The following is a 20,844-nucleotide window of genomic DNA, read 5'->3' as shown; positions in this document are numbered from 1 at the left end:
TGTAGCGCGCGGCTGCTGCCGGTGTCTTTTTGCTGCGGAGGCGTCCTCGCGAAAGGTGTGCGCGCGACCTTTTTGCCGGCGCCGCCGACGGTGACGCGCGCCACCGCCGCCGCCGCCGGTATTTTCCTAAGCTCGTTCGGGTTGGGCCTGGTCGGCGCAGCGGTGACGCGGCACCGTGAACAGGTGGACGAAAAGAACGTTAGCTGCATTGTCGCTGAAGCGTGAGAAAATCCATATTCGAGCGGCGAAATGGGAGGTGACACGGGCGAGGCGTTTTGGTCTCCGTGGCTGAGAGTTCGTCCTACAGGTCGCTGTTTACTCGGGAATGCCAAATCAAATCAAACGTTTATTTATTCTGCATAGTACGATTACAACGTGAACGATACAAAGAAGGGTCCCATGGTCAGGACACCGCACCGGGAGCCTCATTGCTTGATTATTAGTCTGATTACGAAGTAAGCATAGAAATGTAAACATATCTACACCAGCAAAAGAAACGGGTACAATAGTCACACAGAAAAAGATACTACATTAATAGGAGACATTAGTAATCAAGGGTTATAAGTACATAAAACTTTTTTAACGGTATAAATATTGAAAAAAAAAAACAAATTCGTAGCAGTGAAAATGCGCAAGGAAAGCCACCATGACGAATAGCTATGCATTGTCACGTGATGCTAATTACAAAACTAAATAAAAAAAAAACCAAAGTCCACCTCAGTGGTTATGGTGTTCGGCTGCTGACCCGAAGGTCGCGGGTTCGATCCCGGCCGCGGCAGTCGCATTTCGATGGAGGCGAAAATGTTTTAGGCTCGTGTATTTAGATTTAGAAGAACACCAGGTGGTCGAAATTTCCGCAGCCCTCAGCTACGGCGCCCCTCATAATCATATCGTGGTTTTGACGCATAACACCCCAGATATTAGTATTATTATCAGGAATACCAAAATACAGCTTCTTTGAGACTCTTGGGCTTCCAGTGGCGTTGCCAGAAAGCTCTTTTTTTTTTTTTTTTGAGGAGGAGGGGTGGAGAGACGGGGCGGGTCAACCAACCTCTGTGTTCTTGCGTCCGTTTGTACGTGTGCGTGTACATGTATACATGTGCGAAATTGAAAACAAAAAAGAAATTACGGAGGTGGGTTTTAATTGTGTGTTTTTTTAATGGACATCTTTCGTGATGCCATGTTTGACGCCACGCTGAACTTGTTAGTAGGCGTGACAAACTTAAGTTAGTTTGGTGTATAACTCGTTTGTAGCCCGTACAGGAACGAGTTCTTCTAATGCGTTGTATGGTCTGGACGCCATCAACATCATTTATGAACCGTGCTCCCATCGAAAGACACAGAGTCGACCTCCCCACGTAGTGGTGCCGCCGCATTTCCAATCCCGCACCGCAGAGCACGCATCGGGTCCGCGATTGCCCGTCCGACTCGGGGGCCATCCCACGCAATGCGTGCGGTTTCGCGAACCGCCCAGGCCGCCAACTAAACCGCGTGGCCCGCTTGCCCAATGGGCCTCCGTGGGCGACTGTTTTCATCTACACAACGGTTCCGTATGGCACCGTTGCTTTTCGCGAGGGGGATTTTTATTCCTTCCTTATCTCGAGATTTCGAGAGTGGTGGGCTTGGCGGCCAGCAGCTGGCGCCCGCCTGGCCTGGGACCCCCGCCTAGCGGTCGCCGCATAGCGGTGTAAAACGCGTCTCAGTCATACGTGATTACCATCAATTCACACTTGAGTGTATGAAAGATTATATTAACACTTGGGTGAGTATGTATACAGCCCTGTGTCCGTGTGCCTTTCGTCTTACGTCCTTCAGTGCGTTAGTTACACCATCTTCGCACGTGCCATATGGGCAGAAGTGATTGTAATAGTAGTAGTAATAATAATAGTACTAAATAATAACTCCTTCTTTCCACCCAGAAAGTGATGGGGGGAAAGAGATGGCTCGACTAGCTCTCCCCACTTCAGTATTGGGGAAGAAAACGCGCATACCTTACAATTTCACTAGTAGTAATAGCCTTAACGGTGGTACACAAAGCCAGATTATTTAAGAATAACTAAAGCCGTGTGAAATATAAACAGAAATGCTAGTTATAACACGCATAGTGCTCTTCAAGTACAGCCACGGCCACGTCTGTGTAGAGCGCGCGAGCAGCCGGTTTTTGTAAGGTCCCTTAGGTTTGTGCTCTGCGGGGCGACACCTTGAGGCAGTTTCGGGCTCTGATGTGGTCTGGTGTGTCAGGAGCATGCGCGGCCTAGCAGTCAGGCTGACCACGTCAGAGCCCGAAACTGCCTCAAAGTGTCGCCCCGCAGAGCAAAAACCGGCTGCTCGCGCGCTCTACACAGACGTGGCCGCGGCTGTACGTACGTTTCTCAGTCCGGTCAGATACATAATAATAATTATTAGAAGGAACAAAAAAGAAGACTTGTCAAACATAGGTTTTAAAGTTGTAACTTGATTCATGGCTGCGCTAAAAACACGGACAACAGAAGAGACGTACACACGACGGGCGCAAGGTTTTAAAGGCAATTAAAAAAAGCATGAAGTGATATTAAATTGTTAACTCTTCGTCTTTAAAGGGACGCTAAAGGCAAATGTTAAGTCGAGTTTATAGTTGGAATAGCGTTCCAGAAACCTCGTAGTGCTTGTTTCGTGCCAAGGAAATGCTTATTTTGAATGCAAATCACGTTTTAGTGGTCCGCACAGCGTTAGCGCACTTCATATCGCGCGCCTGAAAAGGCCTCCAGACGTAGCATTTGCCTTGCCCAACGTTGCCCGGCTTTACTGCCCGGCAGCCGACGCTGTGTTTTCTGCTCTGAAGGACACAGTATCACATGGACACGGCATTTTGTCGAACTCTTCGTTAGAGCGACTTTCATGAGCGTGCAGTGCACACGCAGCAGTACGCGATAACAAAACTGCAACTGAGACGCGTCCGCGCGAACTTCTACACAACCCGCGCCGTTCTCCACTGTGAAGTCAAGTTCTTTTTTCCATGAATCAAACGGAAATGCACAAGCATAATTTTATTACGTCTTGCAGTGCTCGGAATGTTCCTTTTTTTTATCATAAGTAACTTGAATACTAGTGGTTAATTGTACTCGGGACTCTTTACGTCGTTGAGCTCGTTCCGAAACATCCCACTGCTGGTGCATATGGTGCCCTACATTTACCTTAATTTCTCGAATACTAGAGCACTGCTGTTGATAATATTAACGTTTTAGACGTTCTCAAACATTGACCTTTCACTTTGACATAAATTTTTGTTTGCCTTTATGTGTCCCTTTCATGCGGTCAATAAATGGCGAAACTATACAGTAACCTATACGCCGTGCCGTTTCGCGGTTTTCAGTATTTTGCCAGCATCCAGAACAGTCGACAGTGACGTATGCAGCTCTAGCAATGACGTTGTACACGACGTTCAAGTTGCGTGACTGTCGTGCATGTGACGTCGACCGAAAGTTCCGCCACTGCGCTCTTTAGGACAGGGAAACGTGAGACACAGACATCGCGCAGCGTCTCTCCCACGCTCGTTCGGGCCTGGAATGCGTGCTCTCGGCGGGGTATGCATATATCTTGCAGTGCATGCTCAAAATAGCACCGCTGTCAATGCCGTATGCTGACCAGGGCAGCGCCTTGGGCGGAGTTCTGTAGGCGCCGTTATCAACAGCTGTGCTCGCTGAACACACTGCCGTCAGAGTGTCAACTTCGGCGTGGTCACGCCATTTTAATTCCCCACTTTCACGTGCGATGGGCAGTTGCAAGTGATAGACGGCTAGCTGTGTCCCCATGGTAACGCCAGTTGTATGCAGTTGATGTATACTGCAGGCAGTTTGAACCCATGGAGGCACGCTTACTTTTGAAATTGGAATGTCGCCGTTCATTAAATATGGACCGTGGTCTGTTTTCTGTCTTATATTGCTTAATAGAGTTTCCTCTGTGCAGAGTGGTCTAATATACGTGTCGACAAACAGTGTCGGTGTTTAGTTCTCTTTTGTAAAGACCTACTTGTGAGAAATTTTCTGCGTTACATTCTGCCCTTTACAAGCTCGAAGCCGCGCCCAATTTTGGGGAATCCACTGGTGTGGCAAAACGAAGCTCGCATCGTTTTTTAGTCTCCGCAGTTAGTAATGACTACCAATTAACGTGTATCTGTTCCGGCGAGTCGGCTTATATGCACGCGTACGTGCTTCGAGGCATGCATGGTACGCGTTTGCTTGCGTCGCTCTGAGCACCTCTTCATCACTCCTCACTGGTTCGATGTCAGTGCTTATTTGCAGTACTTGCTATTACTGTGAAAACCGTCCGTGCTTTCACGGGTTTAAGGTACAGTCGTGAGCATTATAAAAGGGAACACAGTTACATTTCAAGTGGCTAAGCACACTTTCTAAGCACAAAAGTATTCATAACTCTATATACTCAAACGTAGAAGTACTATCGGCGCCAAATGAAACCCGAACAGTGATCACCGTGGACATGAGCAGTGCTGCCAAACCGGACTGCTCCGCGACTGTCAATGGTGATGATTAGACGGTGTGGACTATACCATTTCTATTGCTTGCCGCTGTTCGCGTTTCATTTGTCGCCGATAGTACCTCTTGCAGATGAATGCGTCAGTTTCTTATCCGCACATCACCAGTAATCGTGTCCTAAACACGAACTCGGTGTTCCCTTTCACATTGCCCGCGACTGTACGCTCAGTATAGGCGCGTGATGTGCGTGTCTCTCGGGTATATTCCACCGGCTGCTCTGTTTTTCCCGTGGGGTTCATTAAACCCAGGCGAGCCTCCTGTTTACATTAGCGCCAGCTCGTAAACCTATTTTCGTTCCTCTTGTATAGCTCGGCCCTTGTGTATATACGTGGCTTGCTTTTCGGGAGGTGCAGGGTGCAGGGAGGATGCCTGGATTGGATAAAAGTCGCACGCCGCCGCCGCCGCGAGCGGCATCCTCTTCGTTACCGAACTTCTCGCGACTGCTTATCGGTCCCTATATAAGACGACGCCGGGGCTTTTAATTGGACGCCGCGGGGTTCGGTTGTGTCTCAAGCAAGGAATTCACGGCTTCTGGAAGTTCTCTTCTCCTTGTTCTTCATCTTGTTCTTGTTCTTCCTCTTCTTCTCTCTTTCTCTCCCTCTGTGCACCAAGAAAATAAACAAACTTTAACATAAGTAAAGTTCCGCAGCAATACCTTCGGCTCTGAACTCAATTATACTGCGAAGGCTGCCGGCGCTCACGGCTGTCTGCACAGTATCTGATTACTTGTTAAGTTTGCTTTACTGACCCTGAAATAATGGTTTCGTCAAGGCAAATGTGTAATAATGACAACACAACAACAATCGCTGGTGTTTTACATGCTAAAACCACGATATGATTATGAGGGACGCTAGGGGAGGGCTCCGGAAATTTCGATCACTTCGTGTTCTTTAACGTGCACCTAAATATAGGCACGCGGATGTTCTTTTGCACTTTGCCCCCATCGATGTACGGCTGCAAGGTCGCGTGATCGAATCTCGGTCGCCGCGACCGCGTTTCTTTGGAAGCAAAATGCTAGAGGCCCGTGTGGTTCGATTGAGGTACACGGTAAAGAACCCGACGTTGTCGAAATTTCCGGAGCCCTCCACTACGGCGTCTCTCATACTCATGCCTTCGTTTTAGCACGCAAAACATCAGCGGTTATTATTATTAGTATTGGAATGCGGCCGCAGGTGGCCGGGGATCGAACCCTTGCCCCCGAGCTTATCTGTCTGAAGGGCCAATGTGTAGTACACTTGTTTGTGTTGTGTACAACAGCGTGCTCTTCGGTTGGCTGCGGTATCGCTCGCCTCGCTTTCCGAGATACACACTGTAGAAAACGGGAGGACAACGCGTTGGTTCCCTTCCCTTCTGTCCCTGCCTTCGCGCCTTACCTCATTTCACTAACAATCCCTACTTGTACTCTTAATCGGTCCCGCTTAAAGTGCTAGATATAGAGAGGAAACGGGACATTTTCCGCCTAGTTTCCTGGGTATAGCCAGCATTTATCCAATACCTGACTAAGAGTGTAGTATCTCAGCTTGGTGTCTTTATTAGTGCCGGCTGAGTTTGTTTTCGATACTGCCACTCGCTGTCTACGTGGAGAGAATAGCATTAATGGTAAACGATTGTGTTGGCTAATGTATACGCTATCGGCTGTTAAAGGGACCTGACACCACTCCCGAGCTTAGAGAGTGCGGCTTCTTTGTCGCCTTCACTTACCCTTCCTACAGGCGCTGTCTCGTCCTCGCCAATTATTTCTTCACAAAACGCGTGGACAATGTCAGCACTAAGCGTTCAGCCTATCAGGATTTCGCGTTTTTCGGCTACGCTGTTATCTCCGCTTGCGCAGTCGAAAGCGCGCGAAACGAAGCGAGTCAGTTGATCGCTCACGATCGACTCATGCGAGACAATGCAGAACGGGCGTGCGACTGCGTGGCAAAGCAGAGTAGGGGACAATTCACAACTGATGTCCCTCGTATATGGACCAATAGAGTGATTATTTCCTCGTGACGTCACGCGAACAGACTGCTAGCGTCACGAATTGTTGCGACAGGACGGAAAACGCCAAGAGAGAATAACGCGCTCGTTCTTTGCATTTTCAGAAGTTTTTAGGGGCCCTTTGAAAACAGCAACGTTGTCTACCTTGGAACGCAGTGCAGTGCTTCTCTGAGTATGTAACAACGTGGGTTGGTTCTGCTAGACTCTCATTTTTCCTTTTGTTTTCTCTCGGCACCGTCGCAAACCTTCGATTCCGTTCTGCACTCCGCCCCGCCCTCGCGACCGACGCTTCTCTTTCTGTTCGTGCTCGCCTTCCCGTCAGCCCCTTCTTGTCTCGGCTGTATGGTCGACTGCGGCAGCGATGTCTTCCGTTTTCGCGTGTCAGCCGGTGTGTGTTGTGTGTGCGTGTGACCCAGATTAGGCCCGCCTCCGCGCGCGGGCCGCTCTCTCCGCCGGCCTGTCGATGTCATCTGCCGTTGCCGCAATGTAGCGCGATTCTGGGATTAGGCCCGGCACCGCTCTCTCGCGCTGCTGCACAGCTGCTGTTTGACCCCCGCACGCGAGTAAGAATAAGGAGCTCCTCGCTATTCTTTTCCTGATTCGATCGTTCGATCCGCTTCTTTCCTTTCATATCATTCCGTGTGGGCGGGGTATACAAGGAGGATGAAAGCTGTACGAACTGCGGAGCATTCGTACAGCTTCGTGTCGTGTAGTCCTCTTCTGTGTGTTTTTGTCTTTTGTGCTGTTTAAACATGAAGCCAAACTCTTCCTTTGCTGCGGAGCATTAATTAGCCTGTGTTTCTCTTGTGTTTATCTTGTATTTATCTGCTGTTTTCTGTTCTTATCGTGTGATTGTGGGATATCTTCTAGCATTTTCTGTTCTTTTCTTGTGTTTATGTGATTTGTTTTGCGATTTTGTCTATGTTCTGCTATACGGTCTCCTTTCTACTGTTGCTCCGAGCGCGGTGCGTCTAACTCCCAGCGCTGGCGTTTCGCCTCCGCTTGTCTCTTTCCTCGATCTGTGTCTAACTCCCGACGCTGGCGTTTCGCTGTCGCTTCGCTGGCTAGGACAGACGAATTAGCCCTTCGGCGACACTGGCATTCACGGACGAGCGCATGCTGGCGTCCCAAACGTGCTGCCTGCTTAGCTTATGTGTGTTAAACGTGGGACCTGCGTGACACCAACGCGAGACATGAGACGATGACGGGGCGGTTTCTTAAAGTGCTCCGCAGTTAAAAAGAAAAAAAAAAAATCCTGGAGTGTAAGCTCTCGGGAGCATTACTGGCAATGATGAAGCCACGGTTTACCCCTAGTTTGTCTCGGAAACGTGCTATTTTCGGGTGGTGCCGGCTTAGAGTCAAAGCAGTTTTGCTCTGTTGATGTAAACGCTAGGCTGGTTATAAAATAAGAGGTCGTTGTTTCCGCGACGAACGTATCCTATATGAGTATTGATGGCTTGGTCTCAAATAAAATTTGCCTAGATTTTGAGTAGGGATGGGAGAATATTCGGGTGTTTCGAATATTCGAATGAATATTAAAGTATTCGAATTCGCTTCGATACGAATTTAGATTATTTGAAATTTCGAAGTATTCGAAATGAACGAATATATATATATACATTTGACCGCACATAACCCCTTGTAAAGGTGGTTTCACTGCAGCGTCTGTTTGCTGTGCCGTGAAACAACACATCCAGGAGAAATCTGCACTGCCGCGAAGCCACACTTCAAGGTTAAATGTACATATTTTTTTAAGTTTAAAAGCGTGTTATATAGGCTTATATGCGCTAGTTATAGTATTTTTTTAATTGTCACGTATTGCACCACTTATAACTTGCGCCCTACTGCTATTCAAATCTTGATACTATTCAAGGCTGCGTCCACTTCATTTCAAACCAAAAAAGTGACATTCACTCGTACCTAGTTCCAATCCTTAAAATATTGTGCAAGGGTCATCCCCGCAGGGGCGTCTGCGCAAGTAGGCGTTTGGTGTGTAGCGACACCACGGACCCGAGCTAACGGGGGGTTTCGACCCCTCCCACGCCTAGCCGTGCGTGGCTTTGCCGTGTCCGGGGAAAAGGGGATCCTGGGGGTTGAGCCAACGCTGGGTGATTGGACCTTTAAGGCCCCCCGGCAGAGGCAACACACCCCTTTGGCCCCGGCTTCACGTAGACGGCACCCCTGGGCTGACCCACCCAGGGGAAACCGGCAGTCGCCTTTTCCTGTCTCTCTCTCGCCTCATCTTCGTCTTTCTCTCTCACTTTTAAACTTTCCTGTCTACTTCTCCCTTCTCGTTACTTCCGATTTTTCCTGGCGGCAAGGGTTAACCGTGTGTGGCTCCCAACCTTGGGTAGACCATATTAGGTTATAGTGACGGCGTACTGCTGGCGTTGCGCAGACTTTCGTATGTTCTGCCACGTCCCCCTGTTGGGCTCCGTGGTGGGTGGTAGGCGCCGTTGCCGAACAAGCGACTTTTTCCATGGGACCCTCGAACCCCTCTTCCACCGATCGTGCCCCAAAAAGGGTACGCACCGATGCATCTCAATTCTTTTGGCCCCAAAACAACGACAATTTTCCGAATACCACGTGGTTCACTGTGAACAAACATCTGAAAAAGCTAGAGCCATTTCACCTTTTCTTGTTGCTAAGTGCTTGAAAGACACCATAGGAACGGGATATAAGGCCACAAGGATGGCAAGCGGGGACCTACTCCTCGAATTAAAAGACAAGGAACAGTACCTTAATTTGTCACATCTAGTCGCGTTTGGAAACATCCCCGTCTCTGTGAGCGCGCACAGGACCATGAACACTGTCAAAGGTGTAGTGTCAGATGAGGACCTGATTGGCCTCAGCGAGGAAGAACTACTCGATGGATGGAAAGATTCAAATGTCACTCATGTCCAAAGGATCAAGATAAGGCGCGACAACACCGAAATACTGACCAAGCATTTGATACTTACTTTTGCCTCCAGCACACTACCCGAAAACATTGAAACCGGCTACGTCAAGCTTGCTGTACGACCTTTTATACCAAACCCGCGGCGATGCTTCAAATGTCAAAGATTTGGTCACGCGTCTCAAAGCTGCCGAGGGCAGCTCACCTGTGCAAAATGCGGAACGACGGGTCATTCTGTTGATGACTGCGCTGGTGATGGGACTCACTGCGCGAACTGTGAAGGTGATCATCCTGCGTACTCCAGGGCCTGCCCGGCCTGGAAGAAAGAGAAAGAAATACTCACGATAAAAGTAAAAGAAAACGTAACGTTCCGCGAAGCACGACAGCGAGTTTCACCATCATTTCCAGCAAGGACATCTTTTGCCGAAGTGGTGCGACGGGGGGCAGCACCACAACGGCCTATCGCGTTTGCCCGGACCACTCGCAGCGTGCCCAGGCAAACGCCACCCGCCCCCATGGTGGGAGCAGCGAAGGCTGCCCCGCCTACTCTGAATCTGACCACACCGGCGGCCACTACAAGCTCCGGCACCGTAGAGGCCAAGGAGAGCACATCGCCCTCCGGCTCGGTGGCGTCCAAGACTTCGTCACACCAGGCGAAGTCCCCACCTGCCAAGCCAGAGATCCCGGCGACTCCAGGGTCGTCGGGTCTCACGACCACGCCTCGCCAGGCGAGGTCGGACAAACAAGCCAGCAGCTCGCATACGCGGGCGTCCAGTGCCTCAAACGAGGCAATGGACACAACTCCGGTGCCTCTGGTACCGAAAGAGCGGCGTAGCTCCCTGGAGCGCGCTAAGAAAACCAAAAAGCCGATAATGGGGCCCGACGACGGTCCTGCTGCTTGAGCTCCAAATTTCGGCCTAAACAACACCCACTTCCTTCTCGTACACACAGCACTACCTGACATCCAATATGGAAGCACAAATTATACAATGGAACGTGAGAGGACTGCTTAGAAATCTCGACGATGTCCAAGAACTCTTACACAAACATACACCAAAGGTGCTGTGTGTACAAGAAACACACTTAAAATCCAAACACACGAACTTTCTACGCAGCTACATTATTTTCCGGAAGGACCGGGATGATGCCATCGCGCCATCCGGAGGTGTAGCGGTTATAGTCAATCAAGGAGTAGCATGCACACATTTACCACTTCGAACTTCCCTTGAGGCAGTGGCTGTTCGAGCGGTTCTTTTGAACAAACTCGTCACCATTTGCTCTCTATATATACCTCCACATTACCAACTGCAAAAACATGAATTTCAGTCTTTAATAGATGAGCTCCCTGAACCTTACCTTGTACTTGGGGACTTTAATGCGCATAGCTGTCTATGGGGTGACTCCCGCTGCGATGCGCGAGGTCGTCTAATTGAACAGTTCCTTTTCTCCTCTGGCACGTGTCTCTTGAATAAAAAAGAGCCAACATACTATAGCCTTGCGAACAATACCTACTCGTCCATAGACCTCAGCATCACATCTCCATCACTTCTGCCCCTTCTAACATGGAAAGTCATTAATAATCCCTATGGAAGTGACCATTTTCCTATAGTTCTGAGCACCCCAATAGTTAACGAATGTCCTCCACAGGTTCCCAAATGGCAAATTGACAAAGCCGATTGGGAACAGTTTCGTAAAATGGCTCTCTTAAGTTGGACCAACATGCGTGCTTTAAGCATAGATGAAGCTGTAGACTACTTTACAGCTTTTTTGATTGATGCCGCAATGAAGTGTATCCCACAAACAGCTGGACTGCCCGGCAAACGACGTGTGCCGTGGTGGAACACTGAGTGTCGAAACGCGCGCAAAAAACAAAATAAAGCATGGAGGCTGCTTCGGGACTCGCCGACAGCCGAGAATCTGGACAGTTTTAAAAGCATAAAGTCACAAGGCAGGAGAACTCGCCGACAGGCAAGAAGACAAAGTTGGCAGAAATTTTTATCGGGAATTAACTCATATACACAGGAGGCTAAAGTCTGGAACATGGTTAGTAGGGTAGCAGGCCGACAAGCGCATTCACTTCCCCTAGTAAACACACAAGGTGACAGCTTGGAAGACCAGGCGAACTTCCTAGGTGCACACTTCGAACAGGTGTCCAGCTCGTCACACTACACGGAAGCTTTCCAACGACACAAAGCAAAAATCGAACAACAGAAACTAGAGCGCAAATCCACAAAACACGAGGAAGCATACAATGAACCTTTCGGCTTAGCTGAGCTACAGACGTCGCTGAACTCATGCAATAAATCCGCCCCAGGTTCCGACCGTGTTGTATATGAAATGTTGAAACACCTGCCTTCTGAAACCCAAAAAACCCTCCTTTCCCTGTACAATGCTGTTTGGTTTTCCGGCGAGATCCCCTCGGCCTGGAAAGAAGCCATCATAATTCCGATTCTGAAGCAGGGTAAGGACCCATCCTCAGTATCCAGTTACAGGCCAATAGCCCTAACAAGTTGTCTGTGCAAGGTTTTTGAAAAAATGATAAATCGGCGGCTTCTACATTTCCTCGAAGCCAGCAACTCACTTGACCCATACCAGTGCGGTTTTCGAGAGGGTAGATCTACCTCTGACCACCTTATCCGTATCGAGGCACAAATTCGCGACGCTTTTGTTCACAAGCAATTCTTCCTTTCGGTGTTCCTCGATATGGAAAAGGCCTACGACACCACATGGCGATTTGGAATATTAAGAGACCTATCCCACTTAGGTGTCCGAGGAAAGATGTTGACCATAATCGAAAGCTATTTGTCCAATCGCACGTTCCGTGTTCGAGTGGGTAATGTCTTGTCCCGAATATTTGTCCAGGAAACTGGAGTGCCGCAAGGTGGTGTTCTGAGTTGCACACTTTTTATTATAAAAATGAATTCCCTACGTCTGTGTATTCCACGGAATATGTTTTATTGCACATATGTTGACGACGTGCAGATCGGTTATAAATCTTGCAACCTTTCAATGTGCGAACGGCAGGTGCAACTTGGTTTAAACAAGGTAACCAAATGGGCAGACGAGAACGGGTTCAGCCTGAACCCGCAAAAAAGTACTTGCGTATTATTCTCAAGAAAGAGAGGCCTACATCCCGACCCAGACATTGATCTGCATGGTCAGCGGCTACCTGTGAAAACGGAGCATAAATTCCTCGGCGTAATTCTAGACACGAAACTAAGCTTCATATCACACATAAAGTATATAAAGAACAAGTGCATAAAAACCATGAACATTCTAAAGGTACTGTCACGCACTACGTGGGGTTGTGACAAGAAGTGTCTGATGAATCTTTATAAAAGCCTCATACGCACGCGCCTAGATTATGGGGCGATAATATATCAGTCTGCGACAGCAAGCGCGTTGAAGATGCTTGACCCTGTCCACCACTCGGGCATTCGTATTTCTACGGGTGCTTTTCGCACCAGCCCCGTGGAAAGCCTCTACGTCGAATCGAACTGTGTGGTCGCTCCACCTGCAGCGATCTTACATGTCGTTTCTATACTATCTCAAAGTGAACGCAGACAACGAACACCCCTCACACCCCACAATTAATGATATATCTAGTTCTGCCCTTTTCGACCACCGTCCTTCGATGCGACAGCCCTACTCACTTCGTGTGAGGGGCTTAGCTCAGGAAACGGGTGTGCCACTTTCCGAACACTGTCTATTGGCTCCCGCTGCACAACTACCGCCGTGGCGGTGGCAGCTTATAGACTGCGATCTTTCTTTCATGGAAGTAACGAAACACGCGCCTATTGCACATATCCGTACATACTTCCTTGAACTACAACACAAATACACTTGTGCAGAATTCTTTACAGACGCCTCAAAGTCCAATACTTCTGTGTCTTACGCAGCCGTCGGGCCATCCTTTACGGATTCCGGTATTCTACACCCTGAATCAAGTATCTTCACGGCAGAAGCTTACGCGATACTTGCGGCCGTTAAACGCATTCAACAATTAAAACTACAAAAGGCAGTGATTTACACAGATTCTCTAAGCGTGGTAAAAGCCTTAAAAACTCTTAAAAGACACAAAAACCCCGTCTTTGTCTCGCTGTATTCTCTTTTAAGCACGATATACGCACTCGAACAACATGTCGTAGTGTGCTGGGTGCCAGGGCACCGCGAGATTCAAGGCAACGTGTTGGCGGACCAGCTAGCAGCATCCGCCCACGAAAACAGTCACAACACATCCTTAGCTATTCCCCCACTAGACCTAAAACACTTCCTGAAAAGAAAGCTCAGAGCCTTTTGGCAGACCACATGGGATATGCATACACGAAATAAGCTACACGTTGTCAAACCGCATCTCGGTAACTGGCCGCCAGTATCAAAATCACGCCACACAGGAAGTTACACTCTGCAGACTTAGGATCGGTCACACATACAGTACACACACACACCTTCTGTCCGGTGGCGAGCCACCTTTGTGTGATAGATGTGGTCAGCCACTCACTGTCCTTCACGTCCTCATTCAGTGCAAGGAACTCGATGCTATCAGAAAAAAGCACTTTTTATTACCCTACCGGCAGCAATTTCCATTTCATCCTTCAATGTTCATCGGTAGGGACCCGCTTTTTACATATCAGTCACTGTCTGCTTTTTTAAACGACGTACGGAGTTTTCATGTCATATATCAAGGTGATCCGTAGCACGGCCTCTAAACAGAGGTCGCTGCTGCGGTGAATACGCTAAAGACAGCACTTGCCTCGCGGCCCTTGGACTCAAGGGCATTGACGAGGCATTCGTGCTGATGTCATATCTTCATAGTCTTATTCTTGCGACCACTTACCATTCATTCCACTACTCATATTTCACGTCACTGTCATGATTTTAATATATATATATGTTTTACCCGCCTTTAGCGCGAGGAATTTTAAGGCCCCTTTACAGCTACTTACCGCAACCATTGCTCACATCCTTTGTCTCATGAACTGGCGCTCTTTGGCCATCAATTGGCCCTTGCGCCATTAAACACCACATATCATCATCATGTGCAAGGGTCATGACGAAAATGCTCATTTTTCTCAATAATATGCGGTAAATACTATTCGAACTTTTCGATTCGAAATTATTGGACCAAATCACTATTCGCTTCGGATTCGCTTCGAACCTCAAATTCACTATTCGCCCATCGCTAATTTTTAGGCTTGCTAAGGAAACTTGTAGCACAAAGGCACACGTCGAGCACTATCTGTCCCGAGAAATTACCTACATTAAACTGGTAGGGCGTGTGACGAAAACACTGCTATATCTTGGTTACACAGCAACATTTTATTTTGCCACTGGTAAGATGGCGGATTCTTGGCTTCACTTTCGAGGTATGATTTCCACTGCAGCAATTTTGCATGGCTGTATTGATCGGTGTGCGTGGCAGCAGCAAGCACCAGTATATGTCGGGAGGGAAGATCGCGGAGCACGTGCGCATTGCATGGCCGTGCGATAGCGTCTTGTCTTGGAATCTCGTGTCGTCTCCTCTTCTCTCACTCTTGCCTTGTCTTGTCTTGGAGCAGGTAGCTTTCTTTCGAAACCTGGCCGTGACGTGCAGGCGTTATACCGCGTTTGCCGTATAATATAGCCGTCGTCAACGTCGGCGACATTTCTTGCCACCGTGATGATGAAACCGAACACTGCGCGCTGCTGCTGTCGCGAATGCGACGGTATCGCGTCCTTGCGAAATTGTAGTCAGTTTTTAGGCCGTATCGCGTTATTTCACGGAGCCGTTCGTCACACAGGTCGATCAATATCTTTGTCACGCATCCACTGCACGCCTCTTTTATGACTAAAAAAAAAAACAGCGTTATCGCTGTTTCATTTCTTGCGGGGTAGCAATCCAAACGCATGCCTGGTTAACGCACATGCCTTCGAGTCATTGCTCGCGATCAGCCAGCTCGAACCAAGATATTTTTCTTTTTTACGAAGGTTAACCAGCGCTAATTTTTCCAACAAGGACACGGAAAGGCATGAAAGGAAGGCGCTGTCTTTCTGTTTCTTAGCTTGTTGGAAAAACTAGCGCTGGTTAACCATCATAAAGAACGAAAAAGATGGGCATCACCAACTAGCGTCGCAGCGTGATTTGTCGAGCCGAGATCCCCCGCCCCCTATTCCCCTCTCCCTCTCTCTGCTTAGCACTTGAACTGATATTTCAGAAAACAGCGTTACAATGTTACATACAAGTAACCTTTTCTTGGGCGAGCTGCTGCTTTCTGTGTGTTTGTAGAAAAAAAAACAACAACAAACAAATCAGGAATGGGTGAAAACCAGTAAAATACGGAGCTTGTCCTCCGTTCTTCGTCGGCCCCTCTGTTACCGAGTGAATTCTTTGTTGTAAGTGTAGCAAGCTTTATTGTGCCTATTACGCAGTCGCGAGTGGACGCGGTCTTTATTTCTCCTCTCACGTTCGCTGATTTCCTTCGCGTTGTGGGTATTCTGACACTACTTATTAATGCCATATAGCCTTGATAGATTCTCACTGCGCCGTCTTCTTTTTTGTGTATCGCAGATGGCACCACTGTCGAGACCACAGAGCCACCCGGGAACTCCCGTCGGCATGCCCACGACGCCGCTGCCTCCCGGACTGCCACCTGCCGGTGAGTGCACGAAAATATCCAATATGTCACGTGGTTGTGATCATAGGCGGGGTCACAGCCAAGAACCAAAACACTGAGTATATTGTAACCCCCCCCCCCCCCCCCCCCCCGATTTCCCCCGGTCTATAGAGTGACTATAACAAGACACCTTCATCGAATAAACATCAATTGGCATTTCTGCACTGGTCGTGTGTGTGTGTGTTGTCTGTGTTGTGTATTCGTACTGATTAACTTTGTAGCAAAATTCCTCGTTCTTCGTCCCTGTCTGCTAGCGCTATGATACCTTTTGATGCAGTTAACCAACTAGCCCAAAAAGCGACATAGGCTAAGCATTGTAAGATGTCGCACCAACTTTCCCAAGCCAAAGCATTCCTAAAGCAAACTTCGTTCGTGCTGTCGAGTTGGCCGAGTAACTTAGAGGCACTGCGTGTAACTGACAGTGCGAGCGAACGGTATTGCAACGCCAGATTGAACGACCGACGGGCGTTAATTGCGTGCAGGTGGCGGCAACCGGGGCGTGTGTTACCTCGGCACCGCCGGTTCGCTGGACGACACCGGCGTGACAGGTGGTGGTGGTAACCCCGGGCGGGACAGTCCGAGCGGAGGAAGCGTCGAGTCTCGACACAGCAGCTCCAGCCTGGACTCCGGTCGTGGGTCTTCGTCCAGCTCGTCCGCCGACTCCAAGGTGGGCGCAGTATACGGCTGGAGTGAGTGATTATAGTGACACTGCGTGCGTTAGTTCGGTGCAGCACGACGAGTACAAGAACGCAGAGAAAGATGAAGAAAGGCGCACTGTGCAGTGTTCCTCTGTCTTGCTTGTTCTCCGAGTTCTTGTACTGCAGCTGGTTGCGCTCTACGCGTAGGAAAAGAAAGAGAGAAGAAAACGAAACGCATCCAGCTGCACCCAACTAAGGTTGTTGTCTGTGTATGTTCGAAAACATTATTGAATCTAGACTGAAAGTAGCCGACGCCGTGCCACTTCGCAGTTCACACTATTCTGCCATCATCGGTACTGCCACAGCCAGGGTGAACTGCGCTACAATAGATCGCGCGCATTGGGAGGCAGTAGTTATAATTAAGTTAATACATAGAAACATAAAAAAATAAATACGTAGCAAGAGTTAGTGGTAATTATTTCTAGGTAGTAACTGCCGCAGTCAGTAACTTTATGCACGCACTCACAAAATGTTTGCCGATGTTTTCTTTTAAGAGGGCTGTGTAATAGTATTAGGTTCAATATCGTTGGGTTTCTTTAATAGTGTTGGGTACGCAGCTGACAAAAAGGGAAGACGCGATTGACAGCCGTCCCAGAATTTTTGCAGCATCGTATGCGTTTGGTGCACATTAGTAGAGTTTAAATACGTCCTGCATACGTAAGTAACTCGCGCGTCTGTGTGTGTGGCACGCAGGTGGCGCACCGGCTGTCGACGGGTAGCCACGGCTCGTCTAGCAGCCTGACGCTGACGAGCAGCGTGGGTAGCCACATGAGTAGCCTCACGCCGGAGGTGGTCGTCCTCTCGCCCCTCAACGTGGCCGGACTGCTCGTCAACGGAGTCTCGGTCAGTGAACACCCTGTTCTGTTTTCAGATTTATTTTTTTTTTTTTTTTTTGCTCGGAGCTTAGTGCTGCACTCTATGCAAGGTTTGGGGAGTCCGTTTGGTTGCACAACAGTATGATCGTCATCTGTATTGCTTGCGTTCATTTTCTTGAAAACTGTGCGTTCTCTGTCGCTGACCCGAAGGTCGCGGGGTCGAATCCCGGCCGCATTTCGACGGAGGCGAAATGCTAGAGGCCCATGTGCTTAGATTTAGATGCATGTTAAATAATCCCACATGGTCGAAATCTTCCGGAGCCCTCCACTACGGCGTCCTTCATAATCTTATCGTGGTTTTGGGTCGTAAAACGCCAGATTATTAACCAGGTCAGCTCAGGCGCTGCTGTACTTCAAGGGACCCTGGGATGGAAATGTATAGTTTATGTGGATTATAGCAGGTTCTTGCAAAAGCAGGGCGTCCACTATAGCCCTAATGTTAGTAGAGACTTGGTTAACGGGACACAAGTGAAAAACGAACCGTCAGCTGACAGCGTCATCCTGAAGTTCACGCATCAGCTTGGAGCGATACCGCATCGTAGTTGGTTACTTATCGGGAATTCTTTAAAAAAAAAATGAAAAGCTCAATCTGCATAGCAAATATCAAAAACTTTACAACAATTTTACAACACGAGACTAAAGTGAAAGAAAAGAAAAAGATTTTGTGTACGCATTACCAACACACCCAGCGTACCGTTATTTGGAAAAAAAATTGGGGGTGCATCGAAATAGCATCTCGATCGATCAGTTCGCAAAATATACATTAAACTTTGTCATTTAATCATAAAGCAGGCGGTGCTTGTGTTCCGACACGAGATAGGGCAAAAACAAAAAATGAATACTAAAAGCGCTCCTAATAACACTTTTCTTCTTCACGAAATTAAGGCTTTGAATGAGCGCTTTAACCGTGCAAAGCTGTTCTTTAGGACCTCTGTAAACGACGTATACGTGCGACAAAAGGCACGGGAATCCTTTGCTTCAGTATTATCCGGTGTCCTTAATCCCGCATATGCAAGTCTTTTCATTTCACTTTATCCGCGTATTCGGCTTTTCTTCCTCGCCAGTTAATCGTGCCTTCCGTTTATAGCCCCGTGCACATAACGTAACGAGGCGCTTTGCATGCTCATCCTCTCGAGAAATATCCTCGTTCGTTCAGTCACAGAACTGCCGCGGCCGGGGTTGTTTGCGCAGCGGACGCGCATTCGTGCTCGCTCGTCTCAGCCGCTCGTTTGCTTACCGTTCATGCGGAATGGGGCCTTTGATTGGGGCGCGCATTGTGCTCTGGAAATGACTGCTCGCCGCCGCCGCTGTAATGAAATATCGGACGCAAGTCCCACGCTGCTGCCGAGCCTTGGAAGATCTTCCTTGTTGCTCCCCTGACGCCTCTCTCTCTCTCTCTCCTCCATCACGCCGTCGCGCTCTCTTATACCGGTGTCACACGGTGCACTGCTGATCGCCATTAAGTCCGATCCTGAAGCTGCTTAACAGTGACTGGCTCCCTCCCTTCTGCAGCTTGCGTGAAGCCAATCGTGATCGAGAGATTCGATACGGATCAGGCCCGATCGCGATCAAATATGTCTGTTTGACACCGGTGTTATTCTCACTGCTTTCCACTCTTCCTCCCCTCCCTCCCCCCGCATCCTCTGTCCTCTTTTTAGCCTCTCGCGTATTCTCCCTTTCTCTCGCTCGCGTGACGTCACGAAACGTGCGCTCCAACGAGATGCTGTTGGAGAACGTGTACGTTTCTTTTGCCAGGGGTAATCATCATACCGCCAACGTCTGTACCCTTTCAGGCCCAGTGATTCCAATTGGAATAATCATTTTTGCGGGTCAGTCAGCAACCACCTGGTAGGAAAAAAAAAGGTTGTTCTTCAGCTACAACTCATGTTTAGAATCTGCTCTGCATAAGTTGACTCAATAAAGCGAGGTCACGTGTGAACTAAGAAATGGCAAAAGTTCCCGCAATTCGCTAAGGCAGCTTCTTCTTTCATCCTGCTGAGGTGGGGCATTTATTTTAGTTTTGTACAAAAAATTTGAATTTTGGCTATTGGATATTATTCTATGCTGTCGAATTAATTTCTGAGCAATTAATTAATAAATATTAGAAATATTATATAGTAATAATTAATGAAATAATCAATTACTAATCAATTGCGATTGAGAAGTTTTCATTCTCTTTAGACTGCCATGATCATGTGCATTTCGAATTGCAAGAACCAGTTGCCTACTTTGAACAGAATTAATCTGGCCCTGATAGAGTTAAAGGAGCCCTCCAATAATTTAGGAGTAGAAACACGATACGCAAAAAAAAAAAAAAGCGAAGACATCGTGTGTTGCTCGCTTCCGCTGTCCGTGTAATAGTAATAATTGTTAGGGTTTAACGTCCCAAAACCACGAGATGATTATTAAGGACGCTGCAGTGGAGGGCTCCGGAAATTTCGACTACCTGGGATTCTTTAACGCGCACCTAAATCTAAATACACGGGCCTCAAGCATTTTCGCCTCCATCGAAAATTCGGCCGCCGCAGTAAAGATATTCGGCGATGACATTGTTACCTGACCTTACTGGAACGCCAATAACCATCTTTGTTTGAAAGTAGTTCCACGGTCCAAGACGGCGCGTGTCTCATACATAAGGGGTGGGAATCGAAGCTGGTGGTAGGGGTGGAGTGGGAACACCCAGAATGAGAGGAACGCAGGGTGACGTCCTCCGCGAAAGCGACTACAATGAAAGAAATGCATCTTCAAAGGCCGCGCCGCTACCCCGCCACAAAAGTTTGAACGACGAGACCGGGTTCTAGCGCGCGCTCGAGCGGATGGAAGTGGCTCGGGGACGACGCTGACCTATATTGTATATATAGGGAGCGAGGGAGCGCGCACACCTTGCGCCCCCTGTATTACTCCCGGGACCGATGGAGCGTGTTGCCCCTTGTCGTTGTTGCCGCCTTTCTACCCCGCGGGACTTTGTTTCGTGAATTGTTTAGTTGTTTTTGCCTTTTCGTTATTTCTCTCACACCACGGGGTATCGATTCTTCGTGTGGTGGCGCTCCGGTTGTTTTTGCTTGCGTGAACGATACGCGCAGCGGTCCTTTAAACAGAGGTCCCCTCCGGCTGCTGCTGCTGTGGAAACCAGAGTCAAGCAGGCGAAGTATTGAAACTTTTAAAGTGTAATGAGGGGGCAAAATAGTGAAGGGTTTTACTACGAACGCT

General features: G+C 48.5%; 1 protein-coding gene across 1 annotated transcript in view; it reads left to right on the top strand.

Annotated features, from left to right (window-relative positions):
* Nucleotides 1-20,844, top strand: part of LOC119399222 (caskin-1) — a 512,467-nt gene that overhangs the window by 184,546 nt on the left and 307,077 nt on the right. The window contains exons 11-13 of the mRNA XM_049417581.1: nt 15,956-16,043; nt 16,544-16,728; nt 17,453-17,602. Coding sequence (XP_049273538.1) covers nt 15,956-16,043; nt 16,544-16,728; nt 17,453-17,602 — 423 coding nt within the window. The remainder of the gene's footprint in view (nt 1-15,955; nt 16,044-16,543; nt 16,729-17,452; nt 17,603-20,844) is intronic.

The sequence above is a fragment of the Rhipicephalus sanguineus genome, chromosome 7 (assembly GCF_013339695.2).
Source record: "Rhipicephalus sanguineus isolate Rsan-2018 chromosome 7, BIME_Rsan_1.4, whole genome shotgun sequence".
NCBI classification, from domain to species: domain Eukaryota; kingdom Metazoa; phylum Arthropoda; class Arachnida; order Ixodida; family Ixodidae; genus Rhipicephalus; species Rhipicephalus sanguineus.
The sequence above is the reverse complement of the archived record's forward strand: the minus strand, read 5'-3'. Positions and strand labels throughout refer to the sequence as shown.